This window comes from Suricata suricatta, chromosome 3, assembly GCF_006229205.1.
Source record: "Suricata suricatta isolate VVHF042 chromosome 3, meerkat_22Aug2017_6uvM2_HiC, whole genome shotgun sequence".
NCBI classification, from domain to species: domain Eukaryota; kingdom Metazoa; phylum Chordata; class Mammalia; order Carnivora; family Herpestidae; genus Suricata; species Suricata suricatta.
In genome coordinates this window covers 7,716,704-7,729,668 of record NC_043702.1, presented here as the reverse complement: position 1 = coordinate 7,729,668, position 12,965 = coordinate 7,716,704, and the positions used below count along the sequence as shown (strand labels likewise).

Here is a 12,965-nt window from a genome sequence, read left to right as displayed (position 1 = left end):
CGTGGGAAGCAGGACTGATGTCCCCGTCACCCCCGAGAGGAGGAGCTGAGGTTTCTAAGGTACTGAAGTTCCCAGGACTGGGTTGTTCTGGGCAATAGGAGGAGGCTGAGCCGGTAGGCTCAGGGGAGCGGGCTGGCTGGACCAGCCTGTGGCCCCACGTAACGTGTAAGATTCATTTTTACAAAGTGGGAAGGGGCATTTCCATATTGGAAAATGAAAGGTCTACCGTCAATGGATCCAGCAGCAACCCCATTCTGGAAGCCACCTGCTTGCTGGGCGTTTACTGCAGGTGGAACGGAGCAGAGCTCCACGTGCGCTGGGAGGGGACGCGAGTTAGGTGACGGAGCTTCAGCTCAAATGCAGAATAGATCATTTCCGCATCTGCAAAATCGTTTTCTTGACCTAATAGTGTTCCGTGACAGCGGTGGGGCCGTGATGGGCATGGAGGCGACAAGCCCCCTGCAGTGGAGACAGAAGTCGGTGTTCCGCTGGCCCTGGTCCAGCCAAGTCAGTGGAGTCCTTCCCTTTAGAATGAGGGTTGTGTAGAGGACAGTGGGTGTCCGGGGGTGTCTACATATTCCCTTCTAGGAAATGGTTTTGAGGTGCTGAGCAGTCGAGAATAGCCTTTGGCTCCTTTCCTCCTACTTCCTATCTGACTTCCTCTCCTTCTTTCGGGCTCTCTTTACTTTCATGTCATTCGTTCAGGAAACGAGTGATCGTAAGGAAGAGGCAGAAGGGATAGAGGGATGAGTTAGCCGGGTGCTCTGTTCCCAGGGACTCATGATTCAGTGCGATGCCCAGACAGGTCCATAGCCCTTCCTACATGACGAACACTGATCCTCCCAAATGGCAAGTGCCATCAGGCTGCTATCTGGTACAGCACTCTCTAGTACCACTCTTGAATAGAATGCTGTCTAGAGAAAATGCTGAGTGTGTTCAGCAGAAAGAGAGGTGACTGCTCAGTGAGGGGTCAGGGAAGGCTTCGTGGAGGAGAAAGTTACCGAACTTCTCTGTAATACCCACCTATGTACTTGACCCTGGGCCAGGTGGTTTAGTTCTGGTGTGTTGTAAAGTCCCCCCAACAGCCCTACGAAGTAGATGGTCTGATACCCATTTCACAGATGAAGAAACAGAGCCTCATTCTTTCTCGAGCTCCATTTTGCTGTTATCCCTCCTTTATAAACTCTTTTTAAGATCTAGCCGTGAACCACTGGAGCCTTCGGGAGCCTACGTGCCACGGCCGCTACCCCAGCCTCTGTGGGAAAATCATGGCATTGAAAAACAGACTTGAGTTGAATCTCAGCTCTGGCACTTATGGGGGTGTGACCGTCAGCAAAGCTCCTATCCTCTGTGTGCCTCCATTTGCTCTTTGCTCTAAAATGGGGATAAGAGCCAACAAAGTGTTCATAAGGACGAAGGAAATAACACATGTATGGTATCAAGCACGATCGTAGCACTACTAGCTCAATTTCTATTTGCTAAATTCCTCTCAAATCATATGCTGGCTTTTAACTTCGCTCAGGCCACCACCAATGCGTTCTGGTGCAAATGGGGCAGAGATTTAAACTGTGTAGGGCAGTCGCGGTCCAGGGCTGCAGCGACACTGGAAACCGATCGTTCTGATAGAACCGAATTCTCATTCACGTGTTTACGCGTCTCTGCAGCAGCCGAAGGATTTTGTTGGCCAAGACTCCCAACTGTGTTTGCCATTATTCATTTATCTTTTTCTTTACAGAAGAGCAAGTGGATGGTGTTCTTGAATCCGATGATGATGAAGAGGAAGATGATGAAGTAAGTTGGAGGCTCCCGACACCACATAGAAAACTTGTGCCAAACTATTGAATCTCTTCCTTGCCTTGAAGAGTTGGTCCAGAAATGGAGGTTTGATCCCTGCGGCATCAGTTCTCGCAGCTCTGGAGCTTGGCCAAGCTCGGCTGGGGGCGGGGTGGGGGGGAGGCTCTGCTGGACTCCCCCTAGGCGACAAGGCCTCTCCTGTGGCCTCTAATGGCTCAGCGGTCAGGCTCATGGTTCCTGGCAAGTTGGTGGCTGGGGGCGGGGTGAAGGCTTCCAGTGCTCTTCCAGGCTCAGCTGGCTCAGAGCATCCCTTCTGCCGTGTTCTACATCACAAGACCGGCCCAGACTGCCGCCCCCCAACAGGAGGGTTCCAGGCGGGAGGACTGGGGGTGGTCATGTCTGAAGAACCCTTCCCGGCCCCCCCTAAGGTGCTCTGTGCCACCAGCACACGGGCGCGCTCCGCTGCACTCGGGTTTACCGGAGGCTGGACGACAGCAGCTCTTCCCCACGAGTCTTCTGCTTTGAGGGGCGCCAGCCTCCCCAGTCTTCCCGGTGTTTGGGGACGTCGGGCGCAGAAGCCTCGCCGTGCGGATCTCTGGGCTGGGAGGTTTGGTAGAGAGCGGGCAGAACCAACCACTTGGCTCTTATTTGCACTGTTTCGAGACGGGTTTCCCCCGCTGTGGAAAGTCGGCTTACCTGCTCCTCTGCAGCGAGAGGGCGCAGAGGGAACGGGGTGCGTCTCCTGGAGTGCGGATCGACAATGGTGACTCCTGGGCGTAGATGGACTTTGCAGATGACGAGCTTGCTCCTTGTTCTTCCTTCAGACCTAGAAAACACATGCACATCACTCTGCCTTCTCCGCGGTGGTGACACGTGGTTTGCATTCCTTCCGTTTCGTGGGGAGCAGTTACCCGCGGAGTGAATGCCGCAGGAGAGGTTTCTTCTTGGAGTTGTGGGCTCTCGGTTTAAAAGGTCTGCCAAGTCAGGTTTCTGTCCACTGCTGGCACCAGTTGGGGGAGAGAGTTCATTTACGAGCCTTCCACCCAAGAAGGCTGTGTCGCGGTGGCCCAGTGATTGTCCTTCCCACGGGCAGCCGCCCGCCTGCCAGTTTCTTCCTGAGCTGTAGGTGGCGCTAGCGGGCGTTCTTGCTCCCCGGGCCTTGCGGGACCGCGCAGCTCTGGACCTCGGCCGGGGAGCCTGGCCAGCACCTTCTCCAGGCCCCTTCCTTTGCAAAGCGGGATCGAGAGAGAGGAGGAGACCCACCTAAGGTCACACAGAGTCGATGGCAGTAAAATCTGGTGTGCAACAGGGATTGGTGGATTTTTTCTGTAAAGAGGAAAGTAGTAAATATTTTAGGCTGTGGAGGCTATGCGGTCTGTTTCAGCTCCTCGAAGCTGCCGCTGTGATGCAGAGCGGCTGTCAGTACCTAAAAGGATGAGTGTGGCTCTCGCCCCACAAAATTGTATTTATTTACAGACACTAAAATCTGACTTTCATTGACTTTTGTGGGTCATTAAACTTTTCTCTTTTTTTTTTTTCCAAATATTTAAAGATCTAAAAATCATTCTCAGCCTTCTGGCCTTTCAAAAGCAGGCATCTTGGCCTGTCGGCCATAGTTTGCCACCCACAGGAGAGAACCCGGCTCCCTGACACACAGCCTTATCGGGACTGTGATGAGACACCATCTCTGTTCCTTGCCCCGTCAGTGCTATTGTAAATTATATTCTGAGTCAATATCTTAATTATTTAATTCCAATGAGTTTTTGTGATTATGTCCAAAAGTTCTCCTCCAGATCTGTTTGTCCTCTTCCTAGGTTATGTCTTTGGCGTTTTTTGTTTGCTTTGGATTTTTTGTTTTGTTGTGTTGCGTTAAGCCCTTGGTCTTTGAATTGCAAGAGAAAATTTATTCGGTTCAACTCTTCTGTTAATGATGAGAATTCAACTTTGGAAAATATCCCTATGGAAGCAATTGTAATCTACTAAAAACTAAGGAATATACAGATCTTTTTTTTTTTAAGATTTTGTTTTTAAGTAGTCTCTCTATCCAACATGGAACTCAGGTCCACAACCCGGAGATCAAGAGTCACACGCTCCACCGACTGAGCCAGCCAGATGCCCCTGGGGAGATCTTTTCATTTTTTGGACTTTTGGCTACCCAGTGCAGATTTTTATTTTAAGAGGGTAGTGTTTGAAAATATTTGTTGTGATAACTAGAATTTCCAGAAGACGTTGACTTGGGAAATTGTAAGGAAAGGATCTGACCTCTGGGGCAGGAACATGACTTTTTGCAACACACTTCAGGCAACAGATCTCGGACTTTCCCTCTCTCTTCACCCCTGCAGACAGCGCACCACGGAGGGTTAGCGAGGGCGACCCAGGGAAGGCCCCGGCCTTCTGTGTTTTACTCAGCTGGTAAACCGAGGGTGGGTGTTACTTTTTAAATTCGAAAGAAAAAGGAAAGTGAAAGATGCTTAGACTCACGGAAAATTTCCAGAGATCATTAGAGCAAGGGGCACTGTCGCAGGAACATGGCTACTACCCCCCAAGATGACAGCTTTGGAGGAGACGGCAAAAGTGTTTTCAGGACCTTTGAGTCAAATGTCCTCTTGCTTAGCAATGTAAAATTTTTTAAATTTCGTATTGAAACCCCAAACACAGATAATGGAGCCAGTGTTTTCAGGGAGCTACTCAACGCTTCTAAAGATAACATGGCTGTCTGGGGTGGGGCTGGAGGCCAAGGGCAATTATGCTACGTTTACCTTACCTCCAGTTAAAATCCGCGCGCAACTCCGGCCGCTGGGCCTGCTGCCCTGGAAACGCCCAGCTGCCAAATCTGAGCTTTCTGATTTCTAAGAATGTGATGGCTTGTCCTGATGTGCTAACAGTTCTCTGTGATCGACCTGCACTGATTTATATGCCAAAATAAAAAAGTCATAAAGGTAGCATTAGGAATGCTTTTTCTGACTTATCCTCTATCTAGAATATAACATCAAATAGGAAAAGGAAGTCACAAAGTGATGCGAACCCTATGATTCAAATTCAGAAAGAAAACAAGCATAAGTACACAGCCTGATGAATGATGTGCGGACTTCTGAGTAGGCTGGCAGAGAGGTGTGGCGGGGTACGCCCTCTCTGTTGACACTGGAAACTACCTGGAGGCCAGAGGAGGAAATTCGGGGGAGGCAGAGAGGTCCTGGTCAGCGGGGAGGGCCGCAGAGTCCCCTGTGAAGTGAGAAGTGAGAAAGGGTGCGCCAGATTCAGTGGGCAGAGGGCGGAGGGTGGGTGCTGAGCACCCTTGAAGACTAACGGGGCAAGAGCCACGCTGAGCAGTTGGGGAGCAGGTGGGAGGTGAGAACCGAGCCGCTAAGTATATGCGGCTCCTCCCACGAACCTGGCTGTGAGCAAGAGAGCAAGTCGCAGGGCGGGTAAGCAGGGCGGTTGTGTTCCGTTCTGATTTGGGAGACAGCTAAGCTGATGAAAAGACTGCTGGGAAGGACCCAGCTAAGAGGGAGAGGTGGAACGTTCCTGACAGGAGCCGTGAGAAAAGATGGCATCAGAAGACCAGGCGTTTTCATTATTTTCTGAATTGCTTCTGACGCTCTCTGGGCCCACAAGCCCCCAGACCCATTTAAACCTCCAGAGAAATAAAGCCATCGTTAGATGGGCTCGGCAAGCACATACACTGGAAGAGGCAGATGACCGTGACAATGCGGGGGCTCAACGCATCTCCCCAGGTGCTTCAAAGAAATGTGTCATCTGATACAATTTAGTTTTATTTTTAATGTTTATTCATTTTTGAGAGACAGGCAGAGACAGAGCATGAGCGGGAGAGGGGCAGAGAGAGAGGGAGACACCCAATCCAAAGCAGGCTCCAGGCTCTGAGCTGTCAACACAGAGCCCAATGCAGGACTCAAACCCACAGACCACGAGATCATGACCTGAGCTTAACTGACCGAGCCACCCAGGCTCCCTGGTACAGTTCGGTTTTATATTAAACATTTGTCTTCTGTTCCCAAAAAGCTGATGGTAAATCACAGGGGTCAGGAACCCTGATTCTGTGTCCCCACCACAAATGGCTCATTTCCTGATTACAGTTCAAGGTGAGGTGTCTAGCTCATAAGTGGACAAGAAAAGCCTTCTTGTGCTGTTTGAGGAGACTGGCTTTAAGACAAATAGTCTCCCCTCTTATCAAAACAGGCTTAAGTGCCAGGTGAGAGCAGCCCGGGCATTCACTTGCTGGCTGCCGTGGAGTGACAGCAGTCTTCTCTAGCGATTTCCCAACACTAAGAGTCACTTATGTATCAACAAACATTTGACATAACACCGTTCTAGGAAATAATGAGGAAGGGATACAAATCAAATCTCAAAGAGACTCTGGGCTTAAAGTACCTCCCAGAGTTTCAGCATTTGGATAAGTGAGATAATAAAGTAATGATTCCGTCATCACAGCTTATGGGTGTGACGTCGCCAGGGGCCGGAAGCCGTTCAAGGCGCCGTGCATGCATTCGCTCATCGCCTCACAAAAACCCCGCGATGGGAGCTGTGGTTGTGCCCATTTCACAGATGGGAAAACAGAAACTACGTCACATACCGAGTTCACACAACCACGGTGTTGGAGCCTGGGATCAAACCCAGGGTGTCGGACTCGCCAGACCGGGCCGTTGACCACGGCACGATTTTGTCTCTTGTGAGACATGCATGAACACACGTAAACAACAAATAATAGAAAATAAACATATAATTATAGGTTCATGAATGCGATAGAAACGGGAAGTGGTGTAGAAATTCCAAAGACTGCAAAAATACTGGGACATGGCTGTCCTGGCAGGACTTCCCCAGCCTGGGATGACAGGAAGGAGAAGCTGTGGTCAGGAAAGCAGGAGAGGCGCCCTCCAGGGGAGGTGGCAGAAGCTGGCCCGTGACCCTCATCAGTGTGTGCCCGCGCTTTCATGTTGTTCCTGTGAGATCCACACACGCAGTGTCATACGTGTGTGCACCCCTGTCCGTGTGTGCTCTCATCAGCCCTGGTTTTACAGAACGAGAGCACCGATCATAGACACAAGCACGCGTACAAGTGTGCACATAGGTGCAAGTACACAGTGTTGTCTTTGCTCTCGTTGACGTTTTCTGGCAATGGCTCGAGGCCAGCCAGCGGGGCACATTGGTTCTTTTTAATGCCGTAGACGTAGGTTTTTCCAGATTTTTGCTTTGTCAAACAATGCTGCGGTACTTATCTTTGTAAATATATGCTTCTTAACTGGTGCTTTTATTTACATGGGCTTTTGTTGCTGGGTTGAAGTGTATGTGTGTTTTTAATTGTAATAGATTTCTCCAGATTGTTTTTCAAAAAGGCTGTAGCAACTCAGATTCCACTAGAGAGCAGGAGAGGAGCCCTCCCTCCGTCCCCGCCAGCGATAGGCCTGATCACTGTTTTTGCCATTCCCCTGGTGGCAAAGGACCATCTCGTTCTTATCTTAATTTGCATCCCCATTGTGTGGTCTGAGTGTCTTTTATGTTTATTTTATTGGATATTTGGATTTACCACGCTGCAATTTCCTATTCGTGTCCTTTCCTCTTTTTTAAATTTGTTTGTCTTTCCATGGCACTAAATGTGAATTCTCTCTATATTAGATATTGACCCTTTTTCACCTTCATGGCAAAACATGTAATGATGCATCTCTTATTCATTGGCTTATTTTTTATAAATTTACTTCAAACCTTTTAAAATTTTTAAGAAGAAATATATATTGACTTTTCTTTTACAGCTTCTGGGTTTCCGTCCCAACTAAGGTTTCTCTGAATCTTAAATTTTACATTAATCTCCTAGATTTTCTTTTAAGACTTTATTTCTCCATTTAAATTTTAATTATTAAATATATTTTTTAATTAAAAATTTTTTATGTTTATTTATTATTGAGACAAAGAGAAACAGAGTATGAGTAGGAGAGGGAGACACAGAATCTGAAGCTGGCTCCAGGTTCTGAGCTGTCAGCACAGAACCCAACGCGGGGCTCAAACCTACAAACTGTGAGATCATGACCTGAGCCAAAGTCGGACGCTCAACCGACTGAGCCACCCAGGCACCCCATATGCTTCCCCATATGCTTTTTATTTATTTATTTTTTAAGAGAGTGAGCAAGAGAGCATGCACGCCCATGGCGGAGAGGCAGAGAGACAGAGAGGGAATCCCAAGCAGGCTCTGTGGGATCAGCACAGAGCCGGAGGCAGGGCTGACCTGAGCCCAAATCAAGAGTCAGATGCTTAACTAACTGAGCTACCCAACTGCCCCGAGTGTCCAGCTCTTGATTTTGGCTCAGTTCATGATGCCAAGGTTGTGGCATCGAGGCCGCATTGCGTTCTGCACTGAGCGTGCAGCCTGCTTAATACACTCTCTCTCTCCTCTCTCTCCCCCCACCCACTAGGGTTCTCTCTCTAAAAGAATGAACAAAAACATTAAAAACAAAAAAAAGGTTAGTTGCAATGTAAAGTCAAACACCATACCAACAAATCATTTTTTACTCTGTTGAAATCTTAGTCTCTTTTGCATTTTGTTAATCTTCCTTTCTGATTGTTCATTGCTAGCGTGTAGAAATACAGCTGATTTTAGTGTATTGACCTTGTATCCTAAAACCTTACTAAACTCGTTTATTAGCTCTAGGAGCTTTTGTTTCCTTGTTTTGTTTTGTGATGGGTTACACAATGCCATGTCCTCTGTGAATACAGATAATTCTTCCTTTCTAGTCTAGATGTCTCTTATAGCCTCTTCTTGCCTAATTACCCTGCCTACAGCGTCCAGTACGGTGTTGAATAGATGTGGTTCGTGTGGATGCCTCTGTCGTCTTCCTGATCTTAGGAGGAAAGATTTTTGTCTTTCACCGTCCGGCGTGGCGTTGGCTGTGGGCTCCTTGTAGAGGCTCGTTACGAGGTTGAGAAACTGCCCTTCTTTTCAGAGTTACAGCCTTGGCTTTTGCTGAATGCTTTTCCCACATTAGTGAAGATGATCATGTGAAGTTTTTTTCCCTTTCATTCTGTTAATACAATTTATTACATTGATTTTCATATATTAAACCACCCTGCTTCATTATGATTTATAATCCCTTTTATATGTTGTTGGATTTGGTTTGCTAGCATTTTGCTGAGGATTTTTGTGTATATTTGTAATAGACATCACAGTGTAGTTTGACTTCTCTTATGATGTCTTTTTCTAGTTTTTAAAAAATGTTCACTTGACGTATAGTTGATCTACAAGATTATATTTCAGACATATGACATAGTGATCAACAATTATATACGCCTCTTTTTCTAGTTTTATATCAGAGTGATAATGACCTTGTAATATGAGCTGGGACGTGTTCCCTCATCTATTTTTGGAAGAGTCTGGGAAGAGCTGATGTTGTTAATTCTTTAAACATCGGTTAGGCTTCACCAGTGCGGCCTTCTGGACCTGGGTGTTTCGTTGCGGGAAGATTTTTTTATTTCTGATTTGATCTCTTTACTTGTTATAGATCTATCTATTCAGATTTTTAAATTTTAATCATGTATATCTTTCCAGGAATTTGTCCATTCTATCCAAGACATCTAATTTGTTGATTTATGTACAGGTTTCCATAGTATTTCCTTAGGATCTCTCCTTCTGTAAGGGTCCCACCATTCATTCCTGATTTTAGTAATTTGAATCTCATCTCTTTCTTGGACAGTGCTGGGGACTGAACTGTGCCATCTCACATTCATATGTTGAAGCCCCAACCGCCAGAGTGGGTGTATTTGGAGACAGGGTCTCTAAGGAAGTAATTAAGATTAAGGGAAGCCATAGAGGCAGGACCCTGATCTGGTGGGATTAGTACCCTTATGAGACACTACAGAACCCTGTCACCACCATGGGGGTGGTTGTGGCTGTCTGCGGCCAGAGACCTCTCATTAGGAAGTGAAACAACCTACATGCCGTGGTCTTGGACTTCCCAGCCTCCAGAGCTGTGAGAAATCGCTTCTGTTGGTTCAGCTCCCCAGTCGGTGGTGGTTTGCTCCGGCAGCCAAGCTGACTAAGACCATCAGTCTAGCTAAAGGTTCGTCAGTTCTGCTGGTCTCTCCAAAAACCAACTTTTCATTTTATTAATTTTTCTCTATTCTTTTTATATTCTCTATTCCATATATCTCTGCACTAACCTCCTTCCTTCTGCTTTTCTTTTTCTATTTCCTTAAGGTGTAAAGTTAGGTTATTGATTTGAAAACCTTCTTTGTTTCTAATGTAGGCATTAAATACATACGTTAAATATATATCAGTATAGTTGGCAAGGATGTGGTGGGTTTGCCTTGTTGGTGAGATTGCAAAGTGGTACAGCCACTGTGGAAAACAGTATGGAGATTCTGAAAAAATTAAAAATAGAATACCCTACAATCCAGCAATTACAGTCCTGGGTATTTACCCAAAGAATACAAGAACGCTAATTCAAAGGGATACACACACCCCTGTGTTTACTGCAGCATTATTTACTGAAGCCAAACTATGGAAGCACCCCAAGTTTCCACCAGTTGATGAATGGATAAAGATGTGATACACATACTCACTCACACACACACAGGAATATTATTCAGCCATAAAAAAAAGAGTGAAATCTTGGGGCGCCTGGGTGGCTCAGTCGGTTAAGCGTCCGACTCTTGGTTTCAGCTAAGGTCATGATCTCATTTTGTGGGTGCAAGCCCCATGTCTATCAGCACAGAGCCTGCTTGGGATTCTCTCTTTCCCTCTCTCTCCCTCTCCCCTACTTACTCTCTCTGTCTCTCTCTCAAAAATAAATAAACTTAAAAAAATTTTATAAAACAAAAAAGAGTGAAATCTTGCCATTTGCAATGACATGGATACCTAAGAGTATAATGCTAAGCAAAATAAGTCAGAGAATTTAAGAAACAAAGCAAACAAACAAAGGGAGGAAGAAGAGAGAGAGGTAAACCAAGAAACAGACTCTTGGGTCGCCTAGCTGCCTCAGTTGGTAGAGCATGTGACTCTTGATCTCAGGGTTGTGAGTTTAAGCCCCATGTTGGGTATATAGATTACATAATATAAAATCTTTTTACAAAATAAAGTAAAATCTTTAAAAGTTTGAAAAATCCAGACTCTTAAGTAAAGAGAAAAAACTAATGGTTCTAGAAGGATGTGTGGGGATGGGGGAAATAGGTAATGGGAATTTAGGAGGGCACTTGTGATGAGCACCAGGTGATGTACGAAAGTGTTGAATCACTATATTGTGTTCCTGAAACTAATATGACACTGCATGTTAACTACCTGGAATTTAAACAAAAACTTAGTGTGCTCTGACAGAGGTCCATGCCCAGCTCACCTAGCGTGGGCCGTCTGGCACTCCCTCAACCAATGTAAAGTATGTGTGTGTGTATATATATATACACAATACACTTCCCTCGGAGTACTGATTCTGGCGTGTCCTGTAAGTTTTGGAAAGTTATGTTTTCATTTCAAGTTACCTCAAAATATTCTCTACTTCTCCTTGTGATTCCTTCTTTGGCCATTTACGAGTGTGTTTTCAACAACCCCTTGAGGACAAGGCTGTTGACACTGAGCAAGCTCTCAGATCAAATAAAGATAAGCGCTGTGAGAGGTGTTCCCACGGACTCACCAGACAGGTCACAGAATGACAGTGCTCTTGGAATGGGGCTTCTGGGGGGCTCGAAGCCCGTCCGCTCCCCTCCGGTGACTGCTTGGCTGCCGGTTTCACCGGATTGCAGGGCTGGGGGGTTTCAAGGAGCTGGAGAGAGAGGGGAGTAGGGAGGTGTAAGTGCCACAACACTTGCTATTCTTACTGACAATTAGCCTTTGTTTGTTTGTTTGTTTGTTTCTTGAGCAAGCATCCCTCAGATGGTCATAAGACATGGGTTAATTTCCACAGTTCTGAAAAATTTGGACAGTTTTTGCCAGTGTTTTCCTTGCTTTTGTGGACAAATGGATTGTTGGGAGTTCTTACATCACAATTCCTGCTGCCAGCCTGCCTAATTTATGCCCATGCATGATTTTGTATTTTCATGCATTGACCATTTGGAAAATAATGGTTTTTCAGTTTTGCAGTTCTTCCAAGTGTGGCCTTATTTCATTGCAAAACATCCAGAAACTGCATTACTTATTTTGCCTCTGATCTCATCAGAGAAGTCTTTAGAGGGCTGCCTGGGGGGCTCAGTCAGTTAAACATCTGACTTCGGCTCAGGTCATGATCTCACGATTTGTGAGTTCAAGCCCCGCATTGGGCTCTGTGCTGACAGCTCAGAGCCTGGAGCCTGCTTCAGATTCTGTGTCTCATTCTCTCTGTGCCCCTCCCCTACTTGTGCTCTGTCTCTCTCTGTCTCTCAGAAATAAATAAAGAAAAGAAAAGAAAAGTCTTTAGGTATTAGGGAAGCTATTAAGCTCACAGTAGCATGAGCAACTTTTTAAAAATGTTTGTTTTCTCTTGAGAGTTCAAATTTTATTATTACTAGATACTAACAGTTGTTTTCCTGAAGTAACAGGCTCACCGCATTAACCTTTGGAAAAATGCATGCCAACGCCCAAGTCTGAAAAACCATAGTTTGTCTATCATTCTTTCAAGTAAAAATGGTGTTCCTTAAAGAAAAAAAAATTACCTAGGTAGGCTTGCAGCTCAGAGAATCTCACAAATGTTTTGCAAGATAACATTACGCACATCCCATTTTGTTACACAGAATGTTAGAAAGTCCGCTAAAGTCGAGACGTCAATCAAATTTTTGCTGCTTCATCAAGGACATTCTTCAGTGAAACGCTAACATCTTTCTGTCATTGATCTCTAATTTTTCTGTCTGTCGGTCTACGCATCCATCTACCTATCTATCCATCTATTCACCTGCCTATTAACCCTCGGTGCTTCTCGAGTCTGGCAACACTGCCTAATTAAGGCACCAGTGGTTTTCCCTCTGTTGCGTCTGTCCCGTCAAGTGCAAATGTTAGCACAGTTGTCCTAGAATAAAGCAGGAAAATCAATACATTAAATATTTCATCTGGCAACACTTGTGTTTATTGTCAAACAAAAAGATCTCTAAGCAAAAGTGTTTGATGACAGGTTACTGTTGATACTGGACGAATATAAGTGAAATAGCAAGTCCAGGCATACTTCTGTGGATGAGACATCAACTAACACAGCGTTCGTGTCTGCAGC

The 12,965-nt window shown here is 45.9% G+C and overlaps 1 protein-coding gene across 1 annotated transcript in view; it reads left to right on the top strand.

Moving 5' to 3' along the window:
* ARMC9 (armadillo repeat containing 9) overlaps positions 1 to 12,965 on the top strand; it is a 124,438-nt gene that overhangs the window by 73,073 nt on the left and 38,400 nt on the right. Inside the window, exon 18 of the mRNA XM_029932870.1 lies at positions 1,736 to 1,791. Coding sequence (XP_029788730.1) covers positions 1,736 to 1,791 — 56 coding nt within the window. The remainder of the gene's footprint in view (positions 1 to 1,735; positions 1,792 to 12,965) is intronic.